This window comes from Convolutriloba macropyga, chromosome 8, assembly GCF_964194025.1.
Source record: "Convolutriloba macropyga chromosome 8, txConMacr16.3, whole genome shotgun sequence".
Lineage (NCBI taxonomy): Eukaryota > Metazoa > Xenacoelomorpha > Acoela > Convolutidae > Convolutriloba > Convolutriloba macropyga.
The window spans coordinates 46289311-46316240 of NC_134475.1; the positions used below are offsets into that span (position 1 = coordinate 46289311).

General features: G+C 37.0%; 2 protein-coding genes across 12 annotated transcripts in view; both read right to left on the reverse strand.

Annotated features, from left to right (window-relative positions):
• The window catches only part of LOC142344760 (kinesin-like protein KIF2A), a 127684-nt gene that overhangs the window by 98207 nt on the left and 2547 nt on the right, over positions 1-26930 (reverse strand). The window lies entirely within an intron of this gene.
• Positions 1-26930, reverse strand: part of LOC142344759 (uncharacterized) — a 94923-nt gene that overhangs the window by 374 nt on the left and 67619 nt on the right. For all 11 annotated transcript variants that reach the window (XM_075396669.1, XM_075396659.1, XM_075396666.1 and 8 more), the window contains 2 exons: positions 24795-26891; positions 409-3030 (listed from right to left, as the gene is read on the reverse strand). In XM_075396669.1, the coding sequence (XP_075252784.1) occupies positions 409-3030; positions 24795-24992 (2820 nt within the window). In that variant the 5' untranslated portion in view covers positions 24993-26891. The remainder of the gene's footprint in view (positions 1-408; positions 3031-24794; positions 26892-26930) is intronic.

The window sequence follows — 26930 nt, forward strand, 5'->3', positions numbered from 1 at the left end:
ATTTATCACTTTTTTTTATTAGAAATAAAGGTTTCGTGACCTGATTAAACAAAATCAAGAACAAATCCGCAGATGAAAAACACATCAATTTCAAAAACAAGGCAACTTTTGCTGAACAAAGTTATTTGGTATACAAGACAATACAATTCGAAGAAAAACTATTACAAAAATTAAGGACCACGTCAAATTCAGAACAATATAAATCCCGAAAATATGCAAGGATTTGGGTGAGCGCAATTGCTTTCATAGCCTTATTTATTTTTCTGAAAAATCTAAATCAATTAAGATAGCTACAGCCTATATTAGTAAAATTATAGACACAATCAATGCAAAACGCAATGCTGAAAAGCGAAAAAAGACGGCCGGCTGAAGGAACGAATTAGGAATTAAGCGACTTGAGAATTATACCTGTTGATGCATTGGGGGGTTTGGAGAGTGGTTGCCCCACGTGGGTGCAGGCGATTCGCTGCTGTGGTCATTAAAGTTCAAATCACTGCTGGGCGAATTGGCGCTGGAGGGCGATAATGTGTTAGCGTGGTTGGAACTTCCGAGCAAATTGCCGAAATTCTGTTGGAGCTGCTGGCCTTGAATTTCGGCTAAGGCTGTAAGTTGTCTGAAACTACTTGAGGAACTCGACCTAGGTGAGTCGCTGTGAAATGATGCTGGACCATTGCTGGCATTCGGAATCACTGGGTTGCAGTTAATTGATACTGTCTTTGGTGCATGGGTTGTGAAATTTGGGACGTTCTGACTAGCTCCTAACGAGCTATAGTGACCACTTTGACTATGTTTGCTATCGCTCCCGGCGTCTGAAAGAAGCATGCCAATTTTGCTTTGTTGTTTCGCGACGGGTTGATTATCATCTGAATCTGAATTTACAGCTTTCAGTTGATGATAATTTGAGGTTTGTGAATTGTGATTAACTAAATGATTAGGCGCCGCTTTCACATTGTTGATGCAGTTGTTGTGATTTAACGTAGAGTATTTATGATTTGACACGTCGATTGAGACGTTTCTGTTCATGGGTAATGTGAACGAATTTCCTGTAGAGTTCTGATACGCAAATAATTGTGAGATTTGTTCATCACTTGGCATTAGCTGACCCGCGGGTGGGGGTGGTGGCGGCGGGGGCGTATGCCCGGCTGAACACACTGAACAAACTGACAAGTTCGCATGCTGCTCATGAGGTGAGTGTTGCTGAGATGTGATTGGTCCATTCTGCTTATGGTGGTGGTTCACTTTGAATGAATTCAGATGCGCGCTTTGGAGATCAACAATTTCTTCGGCAAAAACAACCGGAGCATTTTTCGTCTTAACATTATTGAAATTTCGCGTGTCAACATTGTTTCCGGCCTTCCTGTTCCGCAAGCAGCTGTCATTGCTTCTAGCACGAACCAACACAATAGCGACAATCAAAACAACAGTAGCAATGATAACTACAAAAACTATGGGTGATGAGAAAATAGACTGGTTGTGCATTTCTGGAGATCCACTAGAATCACTGGGCGGCGAGGAGGTACCCCCCATTTGTCCCTGTGCATTAATATTGGCAATGGCCTCCTGACAGGGACCAACAAACAGCATGGATACAGATTCCAGTCCATACATAGATAGCGACTTGGACAATCGGTGGCTCGGCTCTATGTTCGAAACATCATCCTCCGTAAGCTCACTGTTGTAATTATGACTCGCTAATCGTTTGAAATAGTTTTTTATTTCGGTCAGTCGAGACTTTGAACACGGGGAGTATTCAACAGAATGAACCGTGATCCATAACTCGAAAAAGGAAGCACCTTCAGTGTGTGAGTAGCGATCTACCGTTATCTCTGACAAAGGTCTGTCAATAACTTGCGCAATTTTAGTCAAAATGTCCAATTTGATATGTATTTTGGTGAAGAATTCCGTTGAATTGCTGTACTTTAATCTAAATCCAAATTTATGATTCGGTAAATGTTTATTCTTGAAAACTAATATTTCCAGAGGCTTCGTTGTTGAAATCATCTGATTGAATTTGTACGTACATGTCAAGTAAAACTGGTTATAACCTTCTTGTTGATTCATTGGTAGGCCTTCAACGCAGTAAAGATCGTCGTTCCAAAAAATCCAAGAATCTTGATTGCCCATAACAGCTGTTTTAACACATTTATAATCGTTCAAGTTAGTTATTTTTTCACCATCCAAAACCAATCCTTCTTTCGTCACGCATTTCTTGAACACCTGGCCTTCGGGAATTTGAATCGACAGTATCAGCACAGTTTGGTTGAAGACCAATTTCGGCGTATTATCCACAAAGCCACTTCCAGAATCCATCTCTTCATAGCTTTCAGCGGACCTCGCGGACCTCCATGGCGATTTCTGAACCCTGTGGTGTTCCTCAGATAATGTCCTAGTTGGTCTATATTGGGTGAACTCAATTGCGTAATTACCTACAGAGGGCGCCTTTTGTAGCCACGAATCAACTTCTTGAGGCAAATAATTGGCAACTGAGAAATTTTTACTGCATTCGATTGAGCAAAAAGGTAGCTTGTAACTAATACTGATATATTGCACTGAATCATCTTGCACATAATTTGCTATTTGGTTTTTATTGCACGGGAACTTCAGAGTTCTAAATTGCTTTTGTTTCAGTAGTGAAAAAGTAGCAAGTTTTGAGAGAGGTAGGTCTTTATTCGATTTGAAGTAACTAGAAATGAGCAGTAATAAATTCACAGGTTCTTCTTCGTCAAAAAAGAGAGATGAAATGAAATTACGTGAAACTGGAAATAAAACTGACGCCGCAATAGGATAACGTTTCGCACATTTCTCATCACCACTGTTGTTTTCGTTGATTAAGGTTGGTCCAATTACAACTCGTGATAAAACAGAAGATTTGACGATTAAATTGATATCCGGCATGGTATCGGATTTGCACTTTGAAAATAGGTATCGCTTTCCAATGTCACTCGGCGATGGAATTCCAGACAGTTTGTTTAGCAGTTCGTTCCAGATTAGCCAAGAAGGCAGACAGTCTTCTTCTGCTGCAAATGAGAGCTAAAATGAAGAACAGTTTTTTTTCAACTTGAAACATTTTTCTTTCTGGAAGAAACATCAAACTGAAGTTTTCATACTACAAATAAGCATCCCAGTTGCCTTCAAAATCACAATTAATTTAAAATGGATGAAAAATTGAAGAAAATTCATCGACAATTGCTAAGTTATCACAATTCAAACAATAAAGGCACAACGTTTACATTAAAGAAAGGTAAAACTTTTTGTTCGGATCTGTAGCCTTTAGCGTAGTTGTGTTTTCTTCTTCAGATACGTATCCAATTCTTTAAATAAAGCAGTAAGAGGGTTTAGGTAGTTGTTCAGTTGATCAAATTTCCATAGTCAATGCAATCCTTCAACTCAACAACACACAAAAAAATTAGGCGAAACATGAAATTTAATTTCACGTTTTTCACAATTTTATGTTTATCAGACTCCGCTTGTTACTTGTAAAAAAAATCATAGTTATACATCATTGCAACGTTGCAAAACGAAAAATGATTTTGAATAAATTTCTGAACGCCAAAGACCAGAAAAGCAAAATGACCGTCAACAATTATGTGGAAGAGAGTTACTGGAGCAAGAGTCAGCGCGACTGTGCTAGGTGAGAAAATTACACAGAAGTTAAACTCATCGCAAAGAAACTAAACTCATCACAAAGATGCCAAACAGAAAAGGCACTTACTTTTTAATTATTATCTCGAACTTAAGCCGTTGATATTTCCATAAGTTAGTGCCTTGAACATTTACAGCTCACCCATTATTATTCTCAACAGTCAGTACCTCCCAAAAAAGCAATAATAAAAGGCCAAATAATTCAAATGCTCAGCCAAAACAATGTAGGAAACAGCAATTGTTTACCATATTTTTTCATCATCAATTTAAATTCTTATTCAAGCGGCTAGCAATTTCTATACATTACTATACATTAGAAAAACTACATTAAAAACTAAGCAAACATAAGTCAACATTTAATAACAGAAATCTATGTTCGAAGAGAAGGAAGTCAAAGTTCAAGTCATGAAAAAACTTGCTTCAGCTAAACAAATTTGTAAAGAATCAATACTCCTTGAATCGATAAAACAACTAGCCTCGCACTCCTATTCCAATTCAACAATTGTAACGAAAAGGTTTGATATCTAAAATATTGTTACAAATGAATTTATTACTAATGGTTTGAGCAACTTTAATTTATAACAGTGAAGATATCAAACAGTTGACACCGTGCGTGCCTCGTGAACATATTTAAATACTATGATACCAGAACGCGGTCTCAATACCATAACCATATTATTTATTCAATTAGGAGGCTCGGTAATGTGCGTTTGCACATAAAGTTCCGACCCCGTTCATCTTTATTTTTCAGTTAATTGTCTTCGAAATGAGGAAGAGATGAAAAGAAATTAACATATCAACATATCGTTCAACAAACTACTAATTGAATAAAACAATCTACCTTAGAGGGCCAATGAGACCTGTGACTGCCATAAATATGGCGACCAGAAAAGACAGCGATAAAAAGCAAATAATTACAAATATTAATTAAGACCAAAATTCGTTGTCCATTTTTTGAAAACCATTTATAACCATTTTTTAACCAAATCAAAATGGCATCAGATAACTCGTATACTAAAAAAGATTAATCTGTACTTCATCATGAAAAATATGGGACTTTTCCTCAAGTTAACTTCGTAACAAGTCGACAAGAAATGATCAAAAGGGCAAAGTTAAAAAAATGTTCCTTTTTTTGAAAAGAATTAATGGCAAACTGATTAGAAACATTATGCAACAAAAAAATCATTGCGAGATTCTTTAATACAACAATGGGGAGCAATTGAGACATTTCATTATCCAGAATATGCCACGACTACAAAAGGAACGACAAATACAGTCAAAACAATTTGCACGAAAAAATTACCACGAAAATTTGCATAAAAAGAAATTGCACGAAAACGATGTCCCAGCCAATTAAACATTAAGCTGTTCACTAAAAACATTAATGAGTTTTGATTGCGTTTTTTTTCAAATGACCAGATGGCAACCCATTATTGTGATAATGTGAAAAGAAAACAAAAAAACCTACAAAAATGGGCGAATATACAAAAATCACCAATGCTTTATGAAAACTGTTTGTACCAAGAATAAAGACCATTTGAGGAAACTAAAACTGTTATAAAGACCAAATTTCAGATCAATAGATAAAGGATAGGACTTTTCAATAGAGTTTCTAATCTAAAAGTTAGCAGAAATAAGATCGGCAAATCTCAGAAATCTATTGTCTTTTTTTAAAACAAATATTTTCAAAATTCATCGCCAAAATAAGCTTTGGACTAAAAGAGTAGAAACTCTATCTTGCAATTTCTTCGAAAACTAAATTAGCCTGTTATTAGTGAGACTAAGTCATAAGACTAATAAATAACATTAAAAACAAGCTGATCTAAAAAAATTTCCAACAAATTTACAAAACCACAATGCTGAAGCCATCAAATTTATAAAATACTAACTGCGAGAAAACTAAATCTTCAATTGCGTCTCCTTTGAACACAAAAGTCATTTTGTAAACCGACTATCTAAAAAGACAGCAAAAAAACACAAAAATTGAAAAGTATCTAAATTTCGCAAACAAATAGTGAGCAAAAATAAAAAACTCTACCAAATTCTGCAACAGAACGGTGTCGCAGCCCCTAAAACCACATGTTATGAAGACAATAATATGTTCAAATACAAATTTTTTCAGGCTTTTTTCAATTAGGTTGATAGGTAATCTGACTATTTACCAAAGAAACAAAAGCAACAGCAAATATGAGTAATAATGCACAAAAAACACAATATTTTTGATTGAAAACTCGTAGTACCAAAACCAAGAAACCGTTCGCTTAAAAAATCCGCCGAAAATCATTTGTATTTTATAGGAAAGAAAGTTTGACCTGTATTTACACAGAATAAGATAAAAGTTCAGAGAAACATAAAAAATTGACAAGTTCAAAAAATCACTAAAATTTCCTGAAAACAAAAACAATCTATGACATAAAAGACATTAGGTAACCACCGAATGCATGGTACAGGTTCACTTACAATTTTTGAACAAGCTACTTGGAATTTCGAATGGTTAGACTTAGTAATCAGACTGCAAAAGAAAAACAATTGAAAGGAAAACAAGAACTCAGTTAAGGTTTACGCAAACTCTTCTTCAAAGCCATAAAAACCAGTAGGTTCTCTCAAAAATTAGATCTACAATCGGCCTCATTCTTCTGGAATATTGAGCTGTTATTAATGGAACCGTGAACAAAAAATGTCAATAATTAACATTAAAAAACAAATGCAAAATATTTTGAGAAAAGGCAGCACCAAAATGAAAAATAACATTCTCTGATTGTAGGAATCCATGATAATATCAAACCTTTACCCGATCTTGCCGCCTGCCCAAAAAACCGCCTAAATGTTTGCGAATTAGATAAATTGTTGATTGAAAGATTTGAATTAGTTAAAAAACAATGCATTTTGTATAATTCGAAAGTCGAATATTGAAAATTTTATCAACATTTTTAGCTGAAGAAACTCCGATGAAACAATTCTGCAACACTCTTCCATCTCTAAAGGTTAAAAAATACACCAATGTTGAAAACTTTCAATTATAAAATATATCAAAATTGTGCCAAACTTAATAAGCAAAAATAACTGAAAATGCGAACAAAAACTGTCGAATAATCACAAAACTTAAAACTCAATAACCCCCTGTAAAAAACGAAATTCGAAAAAATCCTTTCAATTCCAAATTCTAGGATGTACAAGCTTTTTACTGATCGCACTACCAACTCTCTACATTGAACATATCGATCGGTCGAAATTATCTGAACAAAAACACATTAGAGTATATAGTTCCTCCCTCCCCACTAAAGTTGTGGTCGGAGCAAAAAATTCTACCAGCCGAGCATGGGCGCTCGCAGTCTAATGAACAGGGCTGTGGCTAAACATTCATATCTTAAATAAAAGAGACTCCGAAATGTGTTTTTCCACATAAAGTCCCGATCCAGCTCAACCACATTTTTGACATAAATGTGCACCAAATGAGGAAGAGATAGAAAACATTCAAATGACATATTGTGCAAAAATAAATGTTCTATCCATTCAAAAAGCCGCTCAAGCTGAAACCACCTTAAAAAAGAAACTAAAACTCATTAGAGGGCCCATGAAAACTGCCAATAAGGAGCGTAAGAGACGACAAACAACAAAATCAAATAAAACAAGCATTACGACCAAAACTCCGACGTCTATCAATTTTTTTTGAAAAAACTAAATAAAGCCAAAAAAGCATCACAGAAAAATAAAATTAAACCAATCAACTTCAATTTTAGCAGAGAAGATGTCTTCATTGAGAATTGTCTTTATTGAGAATAATTAACGAGATGATAGAAAAAAAAGAGAAAAGAAAAGATGCAAAGTTTACACTTTTTGAAAACAATTTAACTTAAAGCCATGGAAGCAATTAGTTATCAAAAGTAAAAAAACTCACTGAATTCCACTGAAGTTATCGTGTATATTATGTTCAATGCCCTTCATTTGCATTGTCCTATTACAAATTTCAGTTGGATTTGAAATCATTCTATTCCGTAACTAGCAAATACAAAAAGCAAATGTATTTTTAAAAAAATACAGCGCGGATTTACACTCCAACGACAACAATTCCACAATAAGAACAAAAATGGTTTCATTTTCGCTGAAAATGTAAGTTATGTTAATGCACGTAATTTTCCGTTCTACGTTTGATTAGAAATCATTCTGGTCTGTAACTAACATAAAAAGACAAAGTATTTCAAAAAACTAAAGCGCGCCATTATAATCCGAAAAATTTTTCAACTTTAGAGTTTCACAAAATTGAAACCGCCCTGCTCCAGTTGTTTCTCCTTTAAAACAGTAAACAATTTGACCAAAAAATAAGTATATCAAAAATAAATGATGAATATTGGATACTTATCGAATTACATTACCAAAAAGCATTATATATCAACTGAAAGCATTAGAAAATTTCTGAAAAATAGCTATGTAGATACCGAATTAGAGACTTGAATAATTAGACTCAGTAATAAGACTACAAAGCGAACATTAAATGCTGACAAATCTCAAGAATTCAATAAAAAAGAAAAGTTTGTCGGAGCCACAAATATCGAGAGGTTTACCCATAAAACACAAAATTAGTTCATTGGACTCTATTGGAAACTTAGATGACCTCTTATTATTTGAACCTTTAACTGAAAAATGGCTTTCTTGTAATTGGGAGGAAAAAATGCAAAAAGTATTTCTAAAGGACAGATCCAAAATAAAATCCGAGTCCTTTTTCATGGCACCGCTCAACGATGAGACGAAAACTGGCCTTGCTATCGTTGCGTTAGAAAACACAATGATCTAAAATATTGCATAATAAGTTTTTGGGCAAACGATAATCTCAATATATCAAAAATAAACTAAAGTGAACTGGCCCGGAACAACAATCCCAATTTGATTCACATTAAGTGAAACAATTTCAGAAATGTCAATGTAGTTAAAGTAGGCGTTACAAAAAATATCACACGGGCACCGAGTTCTAAAATCGCTAAACTTTCAACACGAACACGTTAGCCACGCCAAAATATAACGAACTGTAGGATTCAATTCGCGTAATTACGAAACACCTCACCAATATGAAGTTGCAGTAAGGATGTTATCTTTTCTTTAGTCTGATCCGCTTTCAGAGACAACGACTGGTTTTCAAGAGTTTATTTTGCTGTATGTTCTTCTATAAGCTTGTATGCTTGTTAAATAATAGCTTACAAAGGTGTGGTTTATACCCGCATTTACTATCAAAGTTAAGTGTGGCACGATGAAACTCATGTATGATAATGAATAAAAAGGTTTGGCATTGAAAGTCATGAAAAATCAAAGTTAAAGATATGACTTTTACAGCGATTATGAATATGAACTCAACAAATTTGAACTAAATAACAAGGGGAAGGATTGGGGGGCTAAACGGTTACGGACCGTTTACACTCCGGCAAGCAACAACAAAACTCAGCAAATAAATCTATCAGAAAAGAACAAAATAATTGACATCAGAAATTCAAATTTACTGCCTCAAAAGTTTCCGCTTAAGTGAGTTTTATGCATCAATTTGACATGATTGAAGGAGTATTCATTCCCCCTCCGCGGCCAACGAAGAAGAAGAATCATAGTCAGTTTCAAACACCTTGCCCAATCTCACTGCGGGACGTTGCACCATGCCAGTACTGGTCTTGATGTCGAAGCTTCTTGCCACTCCATCTCTACTCACATGTGCTTTGACGATCCGACCAATGGGCCAAATTCCTCGGGGTGTAAAATCTTTGTAGAGCCAAACAACATCGTCTTCCTTGAGCTCAGCGTTGGCCTGCTGCCATTTTGTCCGTCTGTTAAGTTCCGGTACAAATTCTTTGAGAAGACGAGACCAATAGTGGTCCAAAAGGGTCTGTGACTCCTTGAAGTCTTTAATTGAAAACCGGGTTCTGTTGTTTGCCAGAGGTTTTAGACAGAAATGGCGTCTTCTCATCAGGAAATGATTCGGTGTTAATGGTTCCTCGTCAGTCAAAGTGCTCCCAACATGCGTCAGTGGGCGTGAATTAAGAATTCCTTCTGCCTCCGCTACGACTGTATGAAAGACTGAAAAGTTTAGTCGGCGGCTTCCGAGGACAACAAGTAGGCTTCGTTTAGCCGACTGGATAAGTCGTTCCCAAACCCCTCCGAAGTGCGGTGCCAGAGGTGGGTTGAATGTCCACTGGATGTTCTGTTGGGCCAGCTGGAGACGTATGTAATTGTTGTCTGGTTTGTAGTTTTCCTGAAAATTGAGTTTCATTTCCTGGTTAGCTCCAACAAAGTTTTTCCCGTTGTCCGAAACAATGACATCAGGGTATCCTCGTCTGGATACAAAACGTCGAATAGCCAGTAGTAGACAGTCAGTAGAGAGGTCCTCACAAACTTCCAAGTGTACTGCTCGTGTGACCAAGCATGTAAACATGCAGACATAATTGAGTTCTGTCTGGGTTCTGGATTTTTCAATGTGAAAGGGACCGAACATGTCCATTCCAGTATTCACAAATGGATAGAGTTTGGAGTGCTCCGGAAAGAAAGCGAAATTTTGGTAGAGGAGCCATCTTCGGTCTGACATTGTCTGCTCGCCAGCGTCTGCAGATGAAGCAGTACTTCCCTAAAGTTCTTAGAGCTCTGCGGATTCCAACTATCATGAACGTTGCTTGGATATGTGCACGAACATGTTCAATTCCATGATGCCCGCAGTCATGATGTGCTTTCTCAATAAGCAGTTTGGCAACTCTGCACTTGCTGTGGAGTATCACCGGATGTTTGCTCTGAAAAGGCAATCCAGATTTTTGAATTCGTCCCTCAACCCTAAGTAGTCCGTCGCTATCCAGAAAGGGTGTATATGGTAATAGTTTGTCCTTCTTGTCTAGGGGTAGTCCACTTTGAAGTCGAGAAACTGTGTCCTTGAAGTGTGTGGACTGAGATATCCTCAAGAGAAAGCTCCGAGCCTTGTTTTCGTCAGCCGCGAAGTCGTCCAAGTCGCAAGGTACGTCGCGTTTGATCAACCTCTTCAGTACGCGCACTGCTCGAAACACTGTTCTAATTGTGCCAAGGAGTCTAGGCCAATTTGAAAATCTGTTTGGATCTACCAACGGTTTTTCACTGGTCTTGACATCAACTTGAGTGGCGTATGTTTGAGCTGTTTTGTCACCGGAGAATGTCCAATCGCTCCCAGGTTTGATCAGGAAAGAAGTTGCTGTTATCCACAATTTTTGAAGATCGCATGGAGCTAGACCTCTGGTACCATGATCAGCCGGCTTCATTTTTCCTGGTACGTGTCGCCAGTCGTCTTTGTTTGAGTTCTCAGCAATTTTGTTGAGCCTATTTGCGATGTACCTCTTCTGTCGATCCTTTGATTTGATCCAGCTGAGTACTGCTGTGCTGTCGGTCCAAAATTTTTTGCTCTTCACATCTATTGTCATCTCGGTCTCACAGAAGCCTGCTAGTTCTGCTCCCAGTGTAGCTGCTTCGAGCTCCAATTTGGGAATGCTCATCTGTTTGATTAGTGCCACCTTGGACTTGCTGATGACGTAGTGGGTAGCTATTGAGCCGTCAGCGCAGATTGTCCTCAGGTACACCACTGCTGATACTGCTGAAAGTGAAGCGTCTGTGAAGGTGTGCAACTCGTGAGTTCCATCGACGTTGGGAACTAGACATCTGGGGATTTGAATTGAAGGCATATTCTCGAAGTCTTCCATCCATTGCTGAATTTCGTCGTAATGTTTATTTGATAGTAGCTGGTCCCAATTGTGTCCTTGTTTGACGACTTTTTGCAAGATGCATCTCAGTCGAATTGCAAAAGGCGAGATTATTCCAATGGGATCAAACAAAGAAGCAGCCATTGAGAGAAGCTTTCTCTGTGTTATATTCTCTCTTCCATAGCTCAGTTTGGGTTTCGCAAAAAGAAGTTGATCGGATTCAGGGTTCCATGTTTGACCAAGTATCCTTTGTAACTTTAGAACTCCAATTCTGTCTTCCTCTGGAATCTTTTCCAGCACAGCAGGGTTATTGCTGAGAAACTTGGTGAGGTTGAATCCCCCTGTTTTGAGAACATGTTTCAGCTCAGTCGCTGTATTTGCTGCCTCTTCCTCTGTTGAGAATGTTTGAATGAAGTCATCCATGTAGAATTGTTTTGTGATTGAGTCAAATATTTTGGATGTTCTTGTCTGTTATCATTGGCGCACTTTTAAAGAACAAAAATTGCTCAGGCAGGAGAACATGTTGCTCCAAAAATGAGTCGTTGGTATTTGGATGTCCTCTCCTGATCATTGTCGCTCCACAAAAAACGGAGAGCATCTTGGTCTTCTTCTCTGATTCCAACTTGCATGAACATAGCCTCTATGTCTGCTGTTACTGCAACCTTGTACTGACGAAACCGTAGAAGAAGTCCATGTAGATTGCACAAAAGGTCCGGTCCCGTTAGCAGTGCATCGTTCAAAGAAACCCCTTTGTATTTTGAGGCTGCATTTGTCACTCGTCTTATCTTGTCTGGTTTTTGCTTGTTGATGGCGGGATGATGCGGTAGGTACCAAATGTTCTTTGCATCCTGGTTCGTTACAGCTGCTATGTATCCCTTATCCATATCATCAAAGATAGTGGTCATATATCTCTGTTTCAGTTGGTTGTCTCTCTCTAATCGCTTCTGCAGGGCTTGCCACTGAACCCTTGCCATGAAGTAGTTGTTGGGTAGCGTGACGTTTTCTCGCCAAGGGAGTCCAATCTCATATCTTTCCCCGTTGTGATGTGTGGTCTCTGCCAAAGTCTTTATTGCCTTCTGGTCTTCTTCATTGTGTCCCTTCGTAGAACCCTGACTAAAGTTGACACCTTCAAAGGTCCAAAAAAGATGTAGAAGATTTTCGTCCGGGTCGTCACTACCTCGCTTGAGATGGTTGAAAAGAGTTATGTTGTGGTTGCTGCTTCCTCTATGGTTTGGTTGAAAGTACTCTTGAGGCACAGGGCCTGTCAAAGTCCATCCTAACAGTGTGTTGACTCCGTAGGGTGTTCCTGGTTTGCAGGTAGTGAAATGTCTTGGAACAGTAGCCTGAAAAGCATCTGCCCCTATGAGTATTCCAATTTTGTTGTCACGAATTTGTGGGAAGTTGATTTCTGCCAAATGATCATGGTCTCTACAAAGTCTATTCAACATTTCTGCGGGGACAATTGGCATCTGGAACTGCTCAATGGAGGTTGCGTACACAGGAAGACTTGTCACCAGTTTTGAGCTGTGAAGTGAACCAATTCCAATCATGACATCAGCTGTTGTAACTGTGTGCTCCCCATGTAGCGAAGCTAGAGGAAGTTCTATATCTTTGGGGACTCTAATCCGAAGAGCATCAGCAATGTTTTGTGTGATCTGTGTATTATCACTCCCACTGTCCAAAAGTGCATAGGTCTCTATGTTGAAGTCTTTGTAGAAGAGCGTGACTGGTATTGCCTGTAGTTGAATAAAAGCTCTGACCCATGTGGGTTCCCGATTTCTGCTACAAGTGTGGTTTTGCACCCGTGGAAGTTTTGATGAATCATCATTCAGTTCGTTGCTAGTCACTGATTGAAAGTGAGTGTTACTTCTGTCATTAGTTTGCTGGGGATTGATGTGCTGCTGATTGGCAGTTTGATGCGAGTTGTTGTTTCCATAGCTTGGATTACGAGGGTTGAAACTGTTTTGATTGTATCCCTTTCTGTTGTTGGTATTTGGCGTGTTACTGGTTGTTGACGAAAGCTGAGACGCTGTATGGTTGAAGTTTCTACCGTAGTTTGACTGCACCGGGTTATTCCTGGATTGAAATCCCCCTTTACTCGTTGCTTGGAAATCACTTCTCTGCAAAGTCCTGAAGTCGTCTCGATGGAGAGTTGAATGATGAAACCCATTGCATCTGTCTACAAGACATCGAATCTTTGATTTACAAAATCCACCCTCATGTCTCTTCAAGCAATTGACACACAAGTTGTGATGCCTCACCAATTGCTGACGGTCAGCTACAGACTTGCTCAGGTATTCCTTGCAGCGACCAAGGTTGTGATCCCCAGAGCATAGTTGACAATTTGAGCTGGCTTGAAGAACTATGTTGGAGTGTTTCTGGCCCTGGTAAGGCCGTTCAACCCGGTCTGTCCTTTGTGGTCTTTGTGGAGAGACATCCTCGCAAGCCTCTGCATATGTGCTTATCCAATCTGCAAAGTCAGCCAGATTTGGCTGCTCTATTCTCATGCTCCTTACATGTTGATTCCAGCGAATCGTCATTGGTGTTGTCAACTTCTCCTTGGCAACTTTAACTACCGCAGAAGCCTTCAGGTCCGATTCAAAATGGTGAAGTCGAAAGGTCTGTACCAAACGTCTGAGGAAGGACGCAAAACTTACAAAGCTGCTGGGATCATCCATTCTGGTCCTAGGCCATTGTTCAAGTTGTGTGAGGTACGCACTCACAACATGCTGCGGCTTTCCAAACTTTCTGATAAGTTCCTGAAGGGCCTCCTCATAGAAGTCTCCGTTGTAAGAGTATCCACCGATGAATTCTTTTGCTTTGTGAGTTACCGAGTTTTGCAAGTATGTCATTTTCTGAACAGTTGAAAGAGCTGGATTGTCGTGAATGGTTGACTTGAAAAAGCTGTACCATTGATGTCACATCAAAGGATCGCCTGAGAAATGGTCAAGACTAATCTTTGGTAGACTGAACGCATCATCACTTGATGGTTGGTCCATTCAGAACTGTGGGGTCGTTGTTGGAACTGTTGCTCAGAAAACTGTTGTGGCATGAAATTGAAGTGACGGTTGGTCTCTCCGTTGGGAGCGTTCACCATTTTGTTTGTCTCTGGGAATGAGTGATCCAATTGACTACCGAGCAAATGACGTGACTGCTGCTGATGCCGGGGATAGTGATTGTCTGCAAAAGTTTGAGTGAAATTGTCAGGCATTGCTTGATGTTGAAATCCGGTTGCTGTACCGGAATTCCAGTACACAGTGTCTGATGGTTGATCGGTAGAAATATTGAGGGTAGCAAAACCTTGATTTGGAACATTCACATCAACAATCGGGCAACTCTGAACCTGTTTCGCATCTTCACTGAAGCTGCGATGCTCCTGTATCGCACTGTTCTCTTTTGGTTTCTGTTGCTGAGCATTGTATTTTTCTACACTTGTTCTTTCTTTTTGAAGATCACGATGACTGTTTTTGAACGGTACACCATCATGGTCATCAGAACTGAACACCTCATCCCAGCTCTCAGCGTTTTCACCTGCATTTTGCATTGGCGTTTTACGTCTCATTCCGCTTGGTTGTTTACGTCTGCTTCCTGAAACAACCACCTTGCTGCGTATTTTGTTGGGCTCTTCCGAGGAGGTGTCGGAATAGATGAACTTTTGATGGTTTGAACCATGAAGCAATCTGACTTTTTGTTTGGTTTTCAGCCATTTGCAATTTCTCCGTGCAGACTCTGCAGCAACAGTGTCGAACTCTTCTTGTGTCAACTGCTGTTCTATGAGTTCGTTACACATGCGATCAAGCTCCGCTTTTTGCTGTCGAAGTTCGTCAACGAGCTCTTGGAGGTCTGTTGCTGCTTCTGTTTGTTGCATTTGTTCGTCGAGTAGGTCTTGTGCAGCTTCCCACTCAATGCCTTTGAACTTCAAGAGTTGCATGAGTTGAGCCTTGGAGGTTGACTTTGTTTTGGTTTTGCTTGACATGGTTCTGGCTTTTCTCATTGGTTAATGGTTACTTTGTTTATGGTTGCACGATGACATTCACAAAAAAAATTATTGCACTATGAGTGTTATGAGTCACTGCACTTTTAGTTAGCACTTAAAATGTTGTTTGAACGCTTATTAATCGTTTTTTTTTGTATCTAAAAATAACTCGAATGCTATTTATACTGCTGTTGTGGACAGCTAATAATGGTTTGGTTGTCTTATGTTTTACCAAATCTTGCTTGAATGCTGTTTTTTTATTAAATTATTTTATGCACGCTTTGCGCTGTGGGGAGGGTTTTGTCTGATCACGGTCGCAGAGAAACACCCTAACCAGGGGAGGATACTGTTTTACCTTTTAGAAAATTTTGTGCCTAGAAACAAAAACTTTTGCACTTGCGTGTCAGCAGGCGCAAAACTGTAAATCAGAATCAGCTAGAGTATCTGTTTGAATGTAAGAAGGGCTTAATCAAACCCTGAAATTTTAAATGCTCTTTCGCTAGACTTAGGGTCAGAGAGTTTTAGCTGAACTAGAACGTGCTATAATCTAAGAAAGATCAGGCTTTGCTACCTATTTATATGTTCGACTATCCCCGTCGTCAGCCTATGCGTTGGTTCAAAAGAGAACCCGCAGCCTCACCCGCTCAGGCCCCAGTCAATCTTATTAGCAAATGTGGGACCTCTAGCCGCATGGACTAGAGAACTGCATTGAGCGGATTGCATCATAATGTTCGGAGTGCAATGAACGATGCAGGGGGAAGGTCATCGAACTGTAACTTACTTAGAAAGCCTGACAGTCTAGAAATTTGAAGTGCTAAAATATCAGATGGAAAAATCTATAGCACGTTTAATTCAGCTAGGTGGTGGGATTTTTTAAAGTTTTAGTGAAAAACTACAAGTCAGAAATTTTAAGTTGTCTCTGTATTGTGAGTCGATGGTTCGGTTTTAAAACCGAGGATGCGCCAAAATTTGTTATCTTTTCTTTAGTCTGATCCGCTTTCAGAGACAACGACTGGTTTTCAAGAGTTGATTTTGCTGTATGTTCTTCTATAAGCTTGTATGCTTGTTAAATAATAGCTTACAAAGGTGTGGTTTATACCCGCATTTACTATCAAAGTTAAGTGTGGCACGATGAAACTCATGTATGATAATGAATAAAAAGGTTTGGCATTGAAAGTCATGAAAAATCAATTTAAAGATATGACTTTTACAGCGATTATGAATATGAACTCAACAAATTTGAACTAAATAACAAGGGGAAGGATTGGGGGGCTAAACGGTTACGGACCGTTTACAAAGGAAAAAAAATAACCGTTCATGACATGTTGATTATTTTTGCAGACAAATTGTCGGTGGGCTCAAGAAATTCTCACCGTTGGATCCCCCTGAGTTGTCAAGAAAAATGACCTACTATGCTTAAAAGATTAGTGACGTTTATGTAAGAAAAATAGAAAAATTTTGCTGTAATTTTTTTTGACAAAAAGATAATTATCAGTAAATATCTGAAGAAAATATCTGTAAGAAAATTTTTCATCTGTATATAACAGCTGCAACCATCACAATTTAATGTTCAAAATGAATGAAATGTCGATTTGCCAAAAAAATTTCTGGGGGAGAGGTTGGGAACATCTGCTAACGCACATCACTGGAGGATCTAATTGTCTCTCTGAAGCTGGTTATTCAAATTGGGTGCTTTACGGCTCCTTGAATCAGTTCATATTACGAAGACTGCGCACTAATGATATTTGGTTGCTTTCAAATTCAATATCAGTATTTGACCATAATAAGCAGCGAATTCCTTGTTTTGTGTTCCAAAAAATTACAACGTAGCATTCTACCGCTTTGAAGTTTCCAAATTGAGCGCACAAAACTAACAATATCTAGAGGCGATTTCCGCCATTAATTTTGACTGCATAAATTATGCACAACGTGAGCCAATATGACAGCTCCCTTCGCCCGAAGTTACGAAATACATGCAAAAACTAGTTTTCCACTTATTTAGCTGTTTATCAGATTGCGCCCTTCACCCTCATCTGGATTAAATAAATAAATTTATTAACTTTCGCCATAAGTGCCTACAGAGCGGTTTAAGACACTTTTTTACATTTTAAATTTTATAGTGGGGTACCAACCAGGCTCAACCAAAGCGCATTTTGAAAAGAAATAGTTCAATATAAACAATTGTTTTAAAATCTAAAAAGGCCTTGATTTTTATTTTTTTTAAAAAAAAGCTCATCTGAGAAAAAGAATTTAAACTTATGCATTATATATTATACATTAAAAGCAAGTGTCCAACTCACTGAAAAATTATAACAGGAAAATGATCAGATTCGTCTCGCAAAGCTAATCGACCTCTAGTTTTGAAAAAAAAAAACGGATTTCCGGAAAATAAAATAAAGGAGGTTTCTTACCACTTATCCCAGTCCCTCACACCCATCACAAACATGATAACTTGGCAATTAAATAGCATAATGATGTCCAGGCGAAATAATTTAAAATGAAATAAAGTTAAAGTGAAACATATACATGACAATATACCCAATCCTCCAAAAAAACCAATGCCATAATACTCAATTTACTCACTTTGATCTTTTCGTTCAATAAAAAGCTTATGTAAAGCAGATATGTTAGACAATGAAACCAAAAAAACACCAATTTAAAATTTTTGATAAATTTTTTGAAAAACTTCCAAGACTCATTGGTGTATTCTTTACATTTAAAGGATTGCTCTTGGTTTCAAAAAAAGACTCTATTGTAGATTTAATTAAAACAAAGTTAAAAAAATGTTTTAATTTGTCTCTTCTTGGCAATTCCGTTCTACATACATAGCTATCTATTTCCTCATTTTCATATTCGCTAAAACACTAGTAGTTATTTATGGAAGGTATTGAAGATTTTAGCAGCACAGGTTTTTCAAAGCATTTAAAAAACTACGGAAATCTCGCGACAATTCTTATTCTCGTTTGCTTGTTAAATCATTTGTCCAACTATTAAAAGAAAAAAGTTAGTTTTATCGTTTAGTAGTTTTATCATATTTTTTAATCATTTGTAGAAAAAATTATCTTCCCGCCAAAAATTCTGCTAATTCGTTGAAACTGTCCTTAACAGAAGAAACACAGTATGACAATTTGTAATCTTATGCTAAAAATTTTGCACATTTCAAACACATCAAAAAATTTCAAACTCATCAAAAGAAGGACACGGAAACTCATCACAAGAAGGATTCTCGTTTGCTTGTTAAATCATTTGTCCAACTATTAAAAGAAAAAAGTTAGTTTTATCATTTAGTAGTTTTATCATATTTTTAAATCATTTGTAGAAAAAATTATCTTCCCGCCAAAAATTCTGCTAATTCGTTGAAACTGTCCTTAACAGAAGAAACACAGTATGACAATTTGTAATCTTATGCTAAAAATTTTGCACATTTCAAACACATCAAAAAATTTCAAACATCAAAAGAAGGACACGGAAATACAACCGACAAACGTCGAAAAAGTTGCTCTAAAAAAGCTGATGGTAACTAATTCAAAAACATGGCAGGCAAATTGCCGGAAAATAGCCGCCGTTGACGCGCACCAGGATTGAAACAGAAAACGACAGAAGAGAGTTCTAATTCGGTGTGCATTTTTAGTAATATTCAAAATTATACTTAATTCAGCTTCTAAACTGAAAGCTATTAAGCTTGATACTAATGTCAGCTAGCAATCTCTCTAATGGTCTTTGATCAGCAGAACGACTTAATGACCAAACTTCATCCGTTTATCGCTTTTTTTTTATTTTTGCTCTTTTCACATTCACCGTATTCACTACTTTGTGAAATTCAAAGCTTGAAATAATTTAAAATACATTTAGTTGGAGCAGTGAGTGAGGCAAATCACGAGTCAAATGTGAAAACTGTGAATTATGTAAAACGAAAACGCAAAGAAACGGTAAAGCGAATTAAAATGCAGAGTGCATAAAAAATAGCCGTTCAGAGCCTAAAGGTGGCCATCAATTAGCTAGTCTGCTTATTTTTCGGAGCGTGATTGGCCTGCATGATGACTAGTTTATTTTGGGGTTTCAAATGGCGTCATTAGAGGTTAATATTGACAACTATCAAGATTTAAAATGATAAGATATCACTATGCATTAGAGGTTAATATAGACCACTATCAAGATTTAAAAACATAGCCGGCAGATTGCCGGAAAAGCTGCGATAGACGCTTGTGGTCTTCCATGCATTGAAAAAACTAAAATAAGATAGACAGATTGACCACCAGTCTTTTAGTAGACTACTAGACTTTTTGGTTAGATTCGGACTCATTTTTATGAGACTCATACGCTCTTAAAGGAAAAAAATCCTAATGGAGCTTTTTCAAATTTAATATTAAAAATCAGAAACTCAAGACTCTAATACCCAAGAACTGGGGCAAACACGTTTGGCACTACTTAGATACACACTATTGACCGTTAACTAGCAAATGTTCAAAAAATTTAAAGTTCATTTAAGCGAGTTCAGAAGGTAAGTCATGCAATTGAACTAAAAGCAGAACAAATGACCTCAGGCACACACTCAATTCAGAGAAGTCAGGTAGCAAGAATCACCGACGGAGACGACAAATAGAAAAAAACATAGCCGGTAGAATACCGGAAACGACTCGAATCGTCGTGCATTATAATCTAACCTAACCTTACCGAAATCAGAACACCAAAATAGACAAGAGAAAAAAACAGATGAAGCCCAGTAAACCACATTAAAGTAATTTAAAAATAGCGACAATTTTTTAGGTGCGGGGGGAGAGCTAGGTGGGGTGGGTGAGTAGATAGGTTAGGCAGGTGGGTAGTGCTGGGGTAGTGGGGGGGGTAGGTGGGGGTAGTTAGCGGAAGGGAGGGGGTAGGAGTAGGTGGGGGTGTAAGTTGGGGCGGGGGGGGGGGGGGGGGCAGGTAGGCGTTGGCGGAGGGGGGGGGGGGTTGTGTGGTGTAGTTCAGATAAATAGGGGTGACTTATATAGGAACAAAAAATCTCAAAAAAATGACCTCTTCACCTTGAACATTACCAGCAGTTCCTTAATTACTATACATTACAAACGAAGCTACTGTTAAAGTCCAATCAGGGTAAAAGCTCGAACAGAAAGAAGTCAAAATTCAAGTCATGAACAAACTTGCTTTCTGCTAAAAAAAACCTGCAGAATCTCAATACTCCTCTTCGAGTCGTAAGAAAACCACGACGTCCCCAAAAACAGCCACTATCGCTTTGATAATTCGATGCACATTGCATTTATTTGACGTGTGATCCATCAATTGAGATCAGATGCTCAAAATTTTGTGAGAACGAGAACATTTAAGATCACACAAAAATCTTAGAACGTAAAAGTCATTCGAAAACTCAAAACGGTCAACCACAAAGAAACACGATTTCATTAACTGTGTTGTAAATAAAATAAGACCGAAGAACAGAATAAGACAAAAGATTTTTGATTAAAAGATTTTGAAATCTTGAGATTTTGTTGCCCGCAAATAACCATCAATTAGAGTGACATAAACTAAGTTGACCTTATCTCCTACAATTCAAAATAGCAAATATTATTTTGAGAAGAAAATCCTTTTGAGCGGAAAATAATTTTGAGATTGAGGTATGTCACGTGCTACCGAAAAAATTAATTACGCAAACGAAGAAAAAACGCTCCAAAAAGAGTGAAAATGACATCACGCACGCAATTCATTTGAAATTGCACAAATGAACGAATCGAAAAAAGCAGATTGACGTCATTTAACCGTTACAATTATATCGCAACTATTTTATAAAACTATATCATTGGTCCACAAAAACAGCATAAACTGACTTTTAAAAAGCGGATATACCCAATTTTACTTTGCCTAAAATAGCAAAGAATGTAACTTGATCTGCACCTCCCATTTTTATGAATCGGAAAAAATCAATCAATACTTTAGAGAGTTTTTTATTGATGACTACCACAGGAATTTTGTTCCTCTAGTATCTTAAAAGATACCCGGCTAGCGGTCAAAACGGTCAACCAATTATTTCGCATAAAAAGAGACATTTACAATAATTGCTTCAAATTTTATTAGAGAGCAATTAAAAACCTCGATGTCGAATTTACATTAAAGGTTCAAAAAACTCACGATAACATTTCAGCAATCCTCAGCCTTTAAGGTCTCAAAAACTCTAAACAACACCCATTTTAAAATGCGCTTTCAAGAGCAAGAAGTTGGTCATCCAAGAGCTGCAAACTTAACAAATTAAAGGCAATGCAAGCTTGTAAAACAAGGAGGCTCGGTAATGTGCGTACGCACATAATGTTCCGACCCCGCTCATCCACATTCGCACAAATGATGAAGAGGTAGAAAACTTTCAAAAACATATACATCGTTCAATAAACAACCAAAGAGACACAATAATGCCACTCTATAGGGCCGATAAAATTTGTTCATAATAGGACTACTAGAAAGGACAATAAAAAGTAAACAACAAACATTATTTACGACTAAAACTCGATGTGTATAATAAAAAAAATCATAACAGCAAACTCGCATCAGATAAAACCTAAACAAAACTGTTTAACCTATACATCATTAGAAAAAATATGGGACCTGTCCCCAAAGCGACTGGCTAACAGGTCGACAAAAAAGAGCAAATAGGCGCGAAGTTCAAAAATAATTTCCCATTTTTGAAGTTATTAATGTCATTAGATTTAAATCTTTAAATTGTTCATTTAAATCTTAATAGGAAGCGATTGAGACATGTCACTATCCAATGGTTGATTGCGCAAATTTTCAAAGCCAATGGGATCGACGATTATTGTTATAATTTAAAACGAAGCCATAAAAGTTTTGGAATGTACAAATATATAGAAATCTAACATTTTATGAAATCTCGAAGTAACAGTAGTAACAAAGCCGAGACACAAAAGTTTGAAGCTATAATCCTTATAAAGATTATATTATAGCTCGTTGGAAACGGGTTGTGACCTGTGTTTAAAGAGACTGAGCTAAAAATTGACCGAAAAACTACTTAAAAAAGACGAAGCAAGCTCAAACACACAAATTTGTGTGCCAAAAGAAATACTATGAAAAGTCACAACAGACTTGAGAGTTCAACAAAAAGCAATAGATTCAGTTTCAACACATCAGGAAACCAATTGGTCCTGTTATAAACGAGACTAAGTCACGACCCAACAAAATAAAAACAAAGAAGCCAAAACTTCAAACAAATTTACGTTATGACACTGTTTAAGGCAATATAATTAAAAGATGTTACCTGCAAGAAATGCCAATTGCTATTTTCCCCTTATCATAACATCAGCGAGTCTTCTTTACAGAAGGATTACTTAGACATTACAAAAAGAAACCCAAAAAGTGAACAGTATAGAAATCTCGATAACTTTTGTGAAACTAAATGGTCAAAGCAATCAGTCAGAACGTATAACCAAGCGTGAAAAAATAGTTTGAATCAACAAAAGCAATTGAGACTTACAAGGAGTGAGATTGAGTTACATGGTGACCGAAATAAAAGCAAAAATGAGACAGAAGAAAAATCTTTTCTTTTAAATTTTAATTTGAAAGTCATTAAAACAAACAGCTACAGACTGAAACCTTTAACTGTGTTGAATTATACGTCCTGGGGAAACAATTAAGATTCATCGTTACTGGATATATGGCGCAAAACAACGAAAAGAAAGACAAACAGGCAAAATAAAAAAAACAAGGTTTTGCTGGACAACTGTTGCTCGACCAAAAAAGCATAAACTATTCAACAAAAATAATCAACAGATCGGGATACGCAGTTTTCCAACGTTCCAATGTCCCTACTATGCTTTCATTTAACTGTACATGTCAAAAATGTGATAATTCGACAAGGCAACAAAATGTACTCATAAAATGTGCAATTATGACCGAAAATAAAAAAAATAAAGAAACCATTATTTGAATATAAAACCGTTACAGAAACCAATTTGTTACTCAGAGGAAGATAGGTTCTGCTTGTTTTTACTGAGGATGCGCCCGAAGTTGAGAGAAAAAGTATAGAATAATGGCAAAGTTCAAAAATTCGAAGATATGTTCTCAAAACAAATATATTCAAAGTCATAACAGTTATTAGAAAACAACCGAAAAAATGTCTAGGTTCATTTTTACCTTCCAAAAACCAACCGGATTTTTGATTGGGTACTTGAAGTCATTGGGCTACAAAAAGTGTAAAAAATGAAAGCAAAACGCAAAAAGTTCATCATAAATTTTTTAAGAAAAAATTGGCCAGAGCCATAAAAACCATGAGCTTAACTCTGAAATCATAGTATAATCTCGTTGAGTGTCATTTATTGTAAATCGTGTCTGTCATTAAAGAAGCCCTGATTTGAAATTCTTGTCTGTAATTTACAAAAAAAAACATTTACATAGCGGAAATATTTTACAATAGGGCGCGACCCATTTACATAGGTCGCGCCCCACTGAAATCTATAATCTTTTTATCGTTATGATCCAAGGTGAAATCGAGATCAGCCCAGCTTTTGCTGCACATCTAACAAAACACTCAAATGCTGAAATGGTTCCGAAATAAATCATATCTAAACAAAGTTTTTCAATTTGTCAAAAAAAATAATGCATTTGTATAATTATCGATTTTAAATTCGCAAACAAACTGGCAAAACTATAACTCCAGAAGACTCCTTAAGCCTGTGGGATTATAACTAGCTTTTTTGAGCTTAAAATGAATTTAGCCTCAGTTTTAGGGTGTCTACTTCCTACAAATTTAAAGCAAGTGTGCTAAAAAATCCATTTTTTCGACGAAAAAAGTCTGAACTTTGAAAAATTTAGCTTAAATTATAGCCAAAAAAACTCGGATCTAACAATTCAGCAACCCAACCCTCCTATATCTTTAGAGATATAATTAACAACACTACAATTAACAATTCTATCATATTGTAGCAAAATTGACGAAAATGTGGTCAAAATTGACGAAAAATTGGTCAAAAATGTGAATAAAAACAGCTGAATTGTCTAAAATTCACAAAACTTTAAACCTTGATAACTCACTATAAAAAGCGAAAATTTAAAAATCTTTTTAATTGCATATTCTACGCTGGACGGGCTTTCTGATGATACCACTCACAACTCTCTACGATGATTATATCGATCGGCCAATATTGTCTCAACAAAAAAAACCATTTGAGTATATAGTTCCTCCCTCCCTCAAGAGCGGTCGGAACAATGATAAAAATTTAAAAACATGGTAAGCACTTACTAAGATGGAAACTAGGCGAGTTATTTCAAACTGAGCCACTTTCATAAACATAAAGGGAATAGTATGAATATGTAATTGATATTTTTACACCTTAATAACAGTATAAAAGAATTCGATCACAAATCGCATCTTATCAGGCTATGAATTCTATTATCAGCGTAAAAACAAGCAATAATTTGTTTGCGCAGGGTTATGAAAAATTTGTTATTCAGAAAAAGATCAGCAAAGGAGTAAACACTGAGCAACCGACCTGGTTCAAAATCTCATCACCGCGTTTGAACTGGACAGTGAAGAACTTTCCAACCTCCGCGTACAAACTGGCAACTTGGTCACCTTGTGTCACCCCAGCTGTAACGGTTGCTGCTGCATCGTTTATAGCCAATTCATAACCCTTGAAGAACGTGATCAAAACAAAGCAGGTCGTAATAACTTGTGTTGAGACGCGCATTTGAGCCAGATAATGTAAACTGATAATGACAGTGACTGCAAGCTAGTATTATCGATTTGTTAGCGCCTTTATCCACCACAATAACCAAGTTGGTTAGAATGTTATAAACGGTTTATAACGCTCCAATTGTGCCAATGGGGACCATAAACAGGGAACGGGCAAAATTCATGGAAAAACGGGCGGGCGGGAGACTAGTTAGTTAGGAGTAATATATTTGTAATAAACGATCGAATTAAACCAACCACCGTTATTTGAATATTGTATCACATGGGTTATTAACACAAAATCCTGATTTCGGCTTTTAAAAGAGGGGACGGAACTAGCATGTTTGAACTCCACAGACAAGCCAGAGCTCTTAATGCAAACAATAATATTTTGAAATCTAACCGGGCTGCAATCAATTTCACAAATCAAAGTTAGCCTGACCGAAAGGCCGTAAGTTTTAAATCAAAATATCAAGTTTGATTGAAACCAAACACTTTACATTTGACTGCCCTAAATCGAGATTAAATTTTTATTTTTGTAACCCAAGGAAAGAAAAACTAGGAAACACTCCAAAATAAACGTCATAAATTATTCACTGCAGGTTTAGGCCAAACTGTTGCGAGTTAATGAAACGGCTTGTTAAATACAGTAACGCTATACAGTAGTCATTTTTTGCTTTGATGAAATTGAAAGAAATTACTATTGTGTCTACGTTGTGTTTGACACATCAAGCTGAGTACAGTCTTAGTAGACGCTGCTTTTTATTGTCAATTCTTGGCGCGTTTTCCCCCAAGTCTAGCACGGAAGCAGTTTAATTGAGGAGGTTTGTTTACAGTATTTACTTGGTTAAAAGCAGGTAGAGCTCGGCTGTTCCCTCTTTTTCATCAATTGGCAATTGGCATTGTGGTGAAGAGTAAAGCACAAGGGAACGCATTGTAAAGCGAACGGATGTAGGAAAAGGTGATCGAAATACAATAGATGGAAGCAATAATAACTACGGAAGCAGTCACAAATAATGGCAATTTTTAAGCTACTTGGTCAAATTTTCCCTAGCAGAAAGGAAAAAGGGAAAATAGGGAAGCTTTCCATGGTCAACAATTCAAAATTGACAGGTAAAATATGATAGCTATATTTACCAACTTTTAGCCTCTCAGTTATGATTTATAACCTGCTAGTTAGCTTCCAACCAACCCAACGTAGCTTTCGTTCTCAGTGAAATTACACCAAGAGCAAAGCTTTTGTCAGCAACTATTTGGTAAGAGTAATAATATACTTGAGTGTTGAGCTTATGTCTGACATAACACTAATACTTATAAGGAAAATATAAACTCCAACTTGACTGATAGTTTTCATTACGAGAGAAAACAAAACAAAGTCAACTTGAGAGAAACTAGGAGCAAGGAAATAAAATTTTATTTCATCTATTTAGTTCACCAGATCTTTCCAACCTCAGCAGCCGTTTGGCATTATCGTGACATTTTCCATAAAATAACAGCAAATAGTGATTCCAATAAGAGCAGTTTCCGTTTTAAAAATTGCGGAAAATATTGCACATAATGCAAACTTTTTTACAGGCGTTTATCTGCAGCAAAATTAAGCTCGATTTCATTGCAGAGTAAGTCGATTTCATAAATCACTAGGTTTCCAATTAACAGAAAATTTGATACTTTCAGAGTAATAATAGCAATTAAAGAGACATCATTAATATTTAAAACAAAAAGAGCACCAAAAATAGGGAATAAGATTTTTCACGCCTCCTAATTATTGAGGTAGAGATAATGTAAACGAACAAATGTAATAACAAGATAAAACAACAAAGTGGTGTGCTGACGATATATAACTAAACTGGTAAGAGGTGTGGGTTAATCAAACGTTGATGTAATAGTAGTGTGACATAGGAGAAGCATGTGTGATCTGAAACAAACAAATTCATTCAATTATTAAAATGAAACT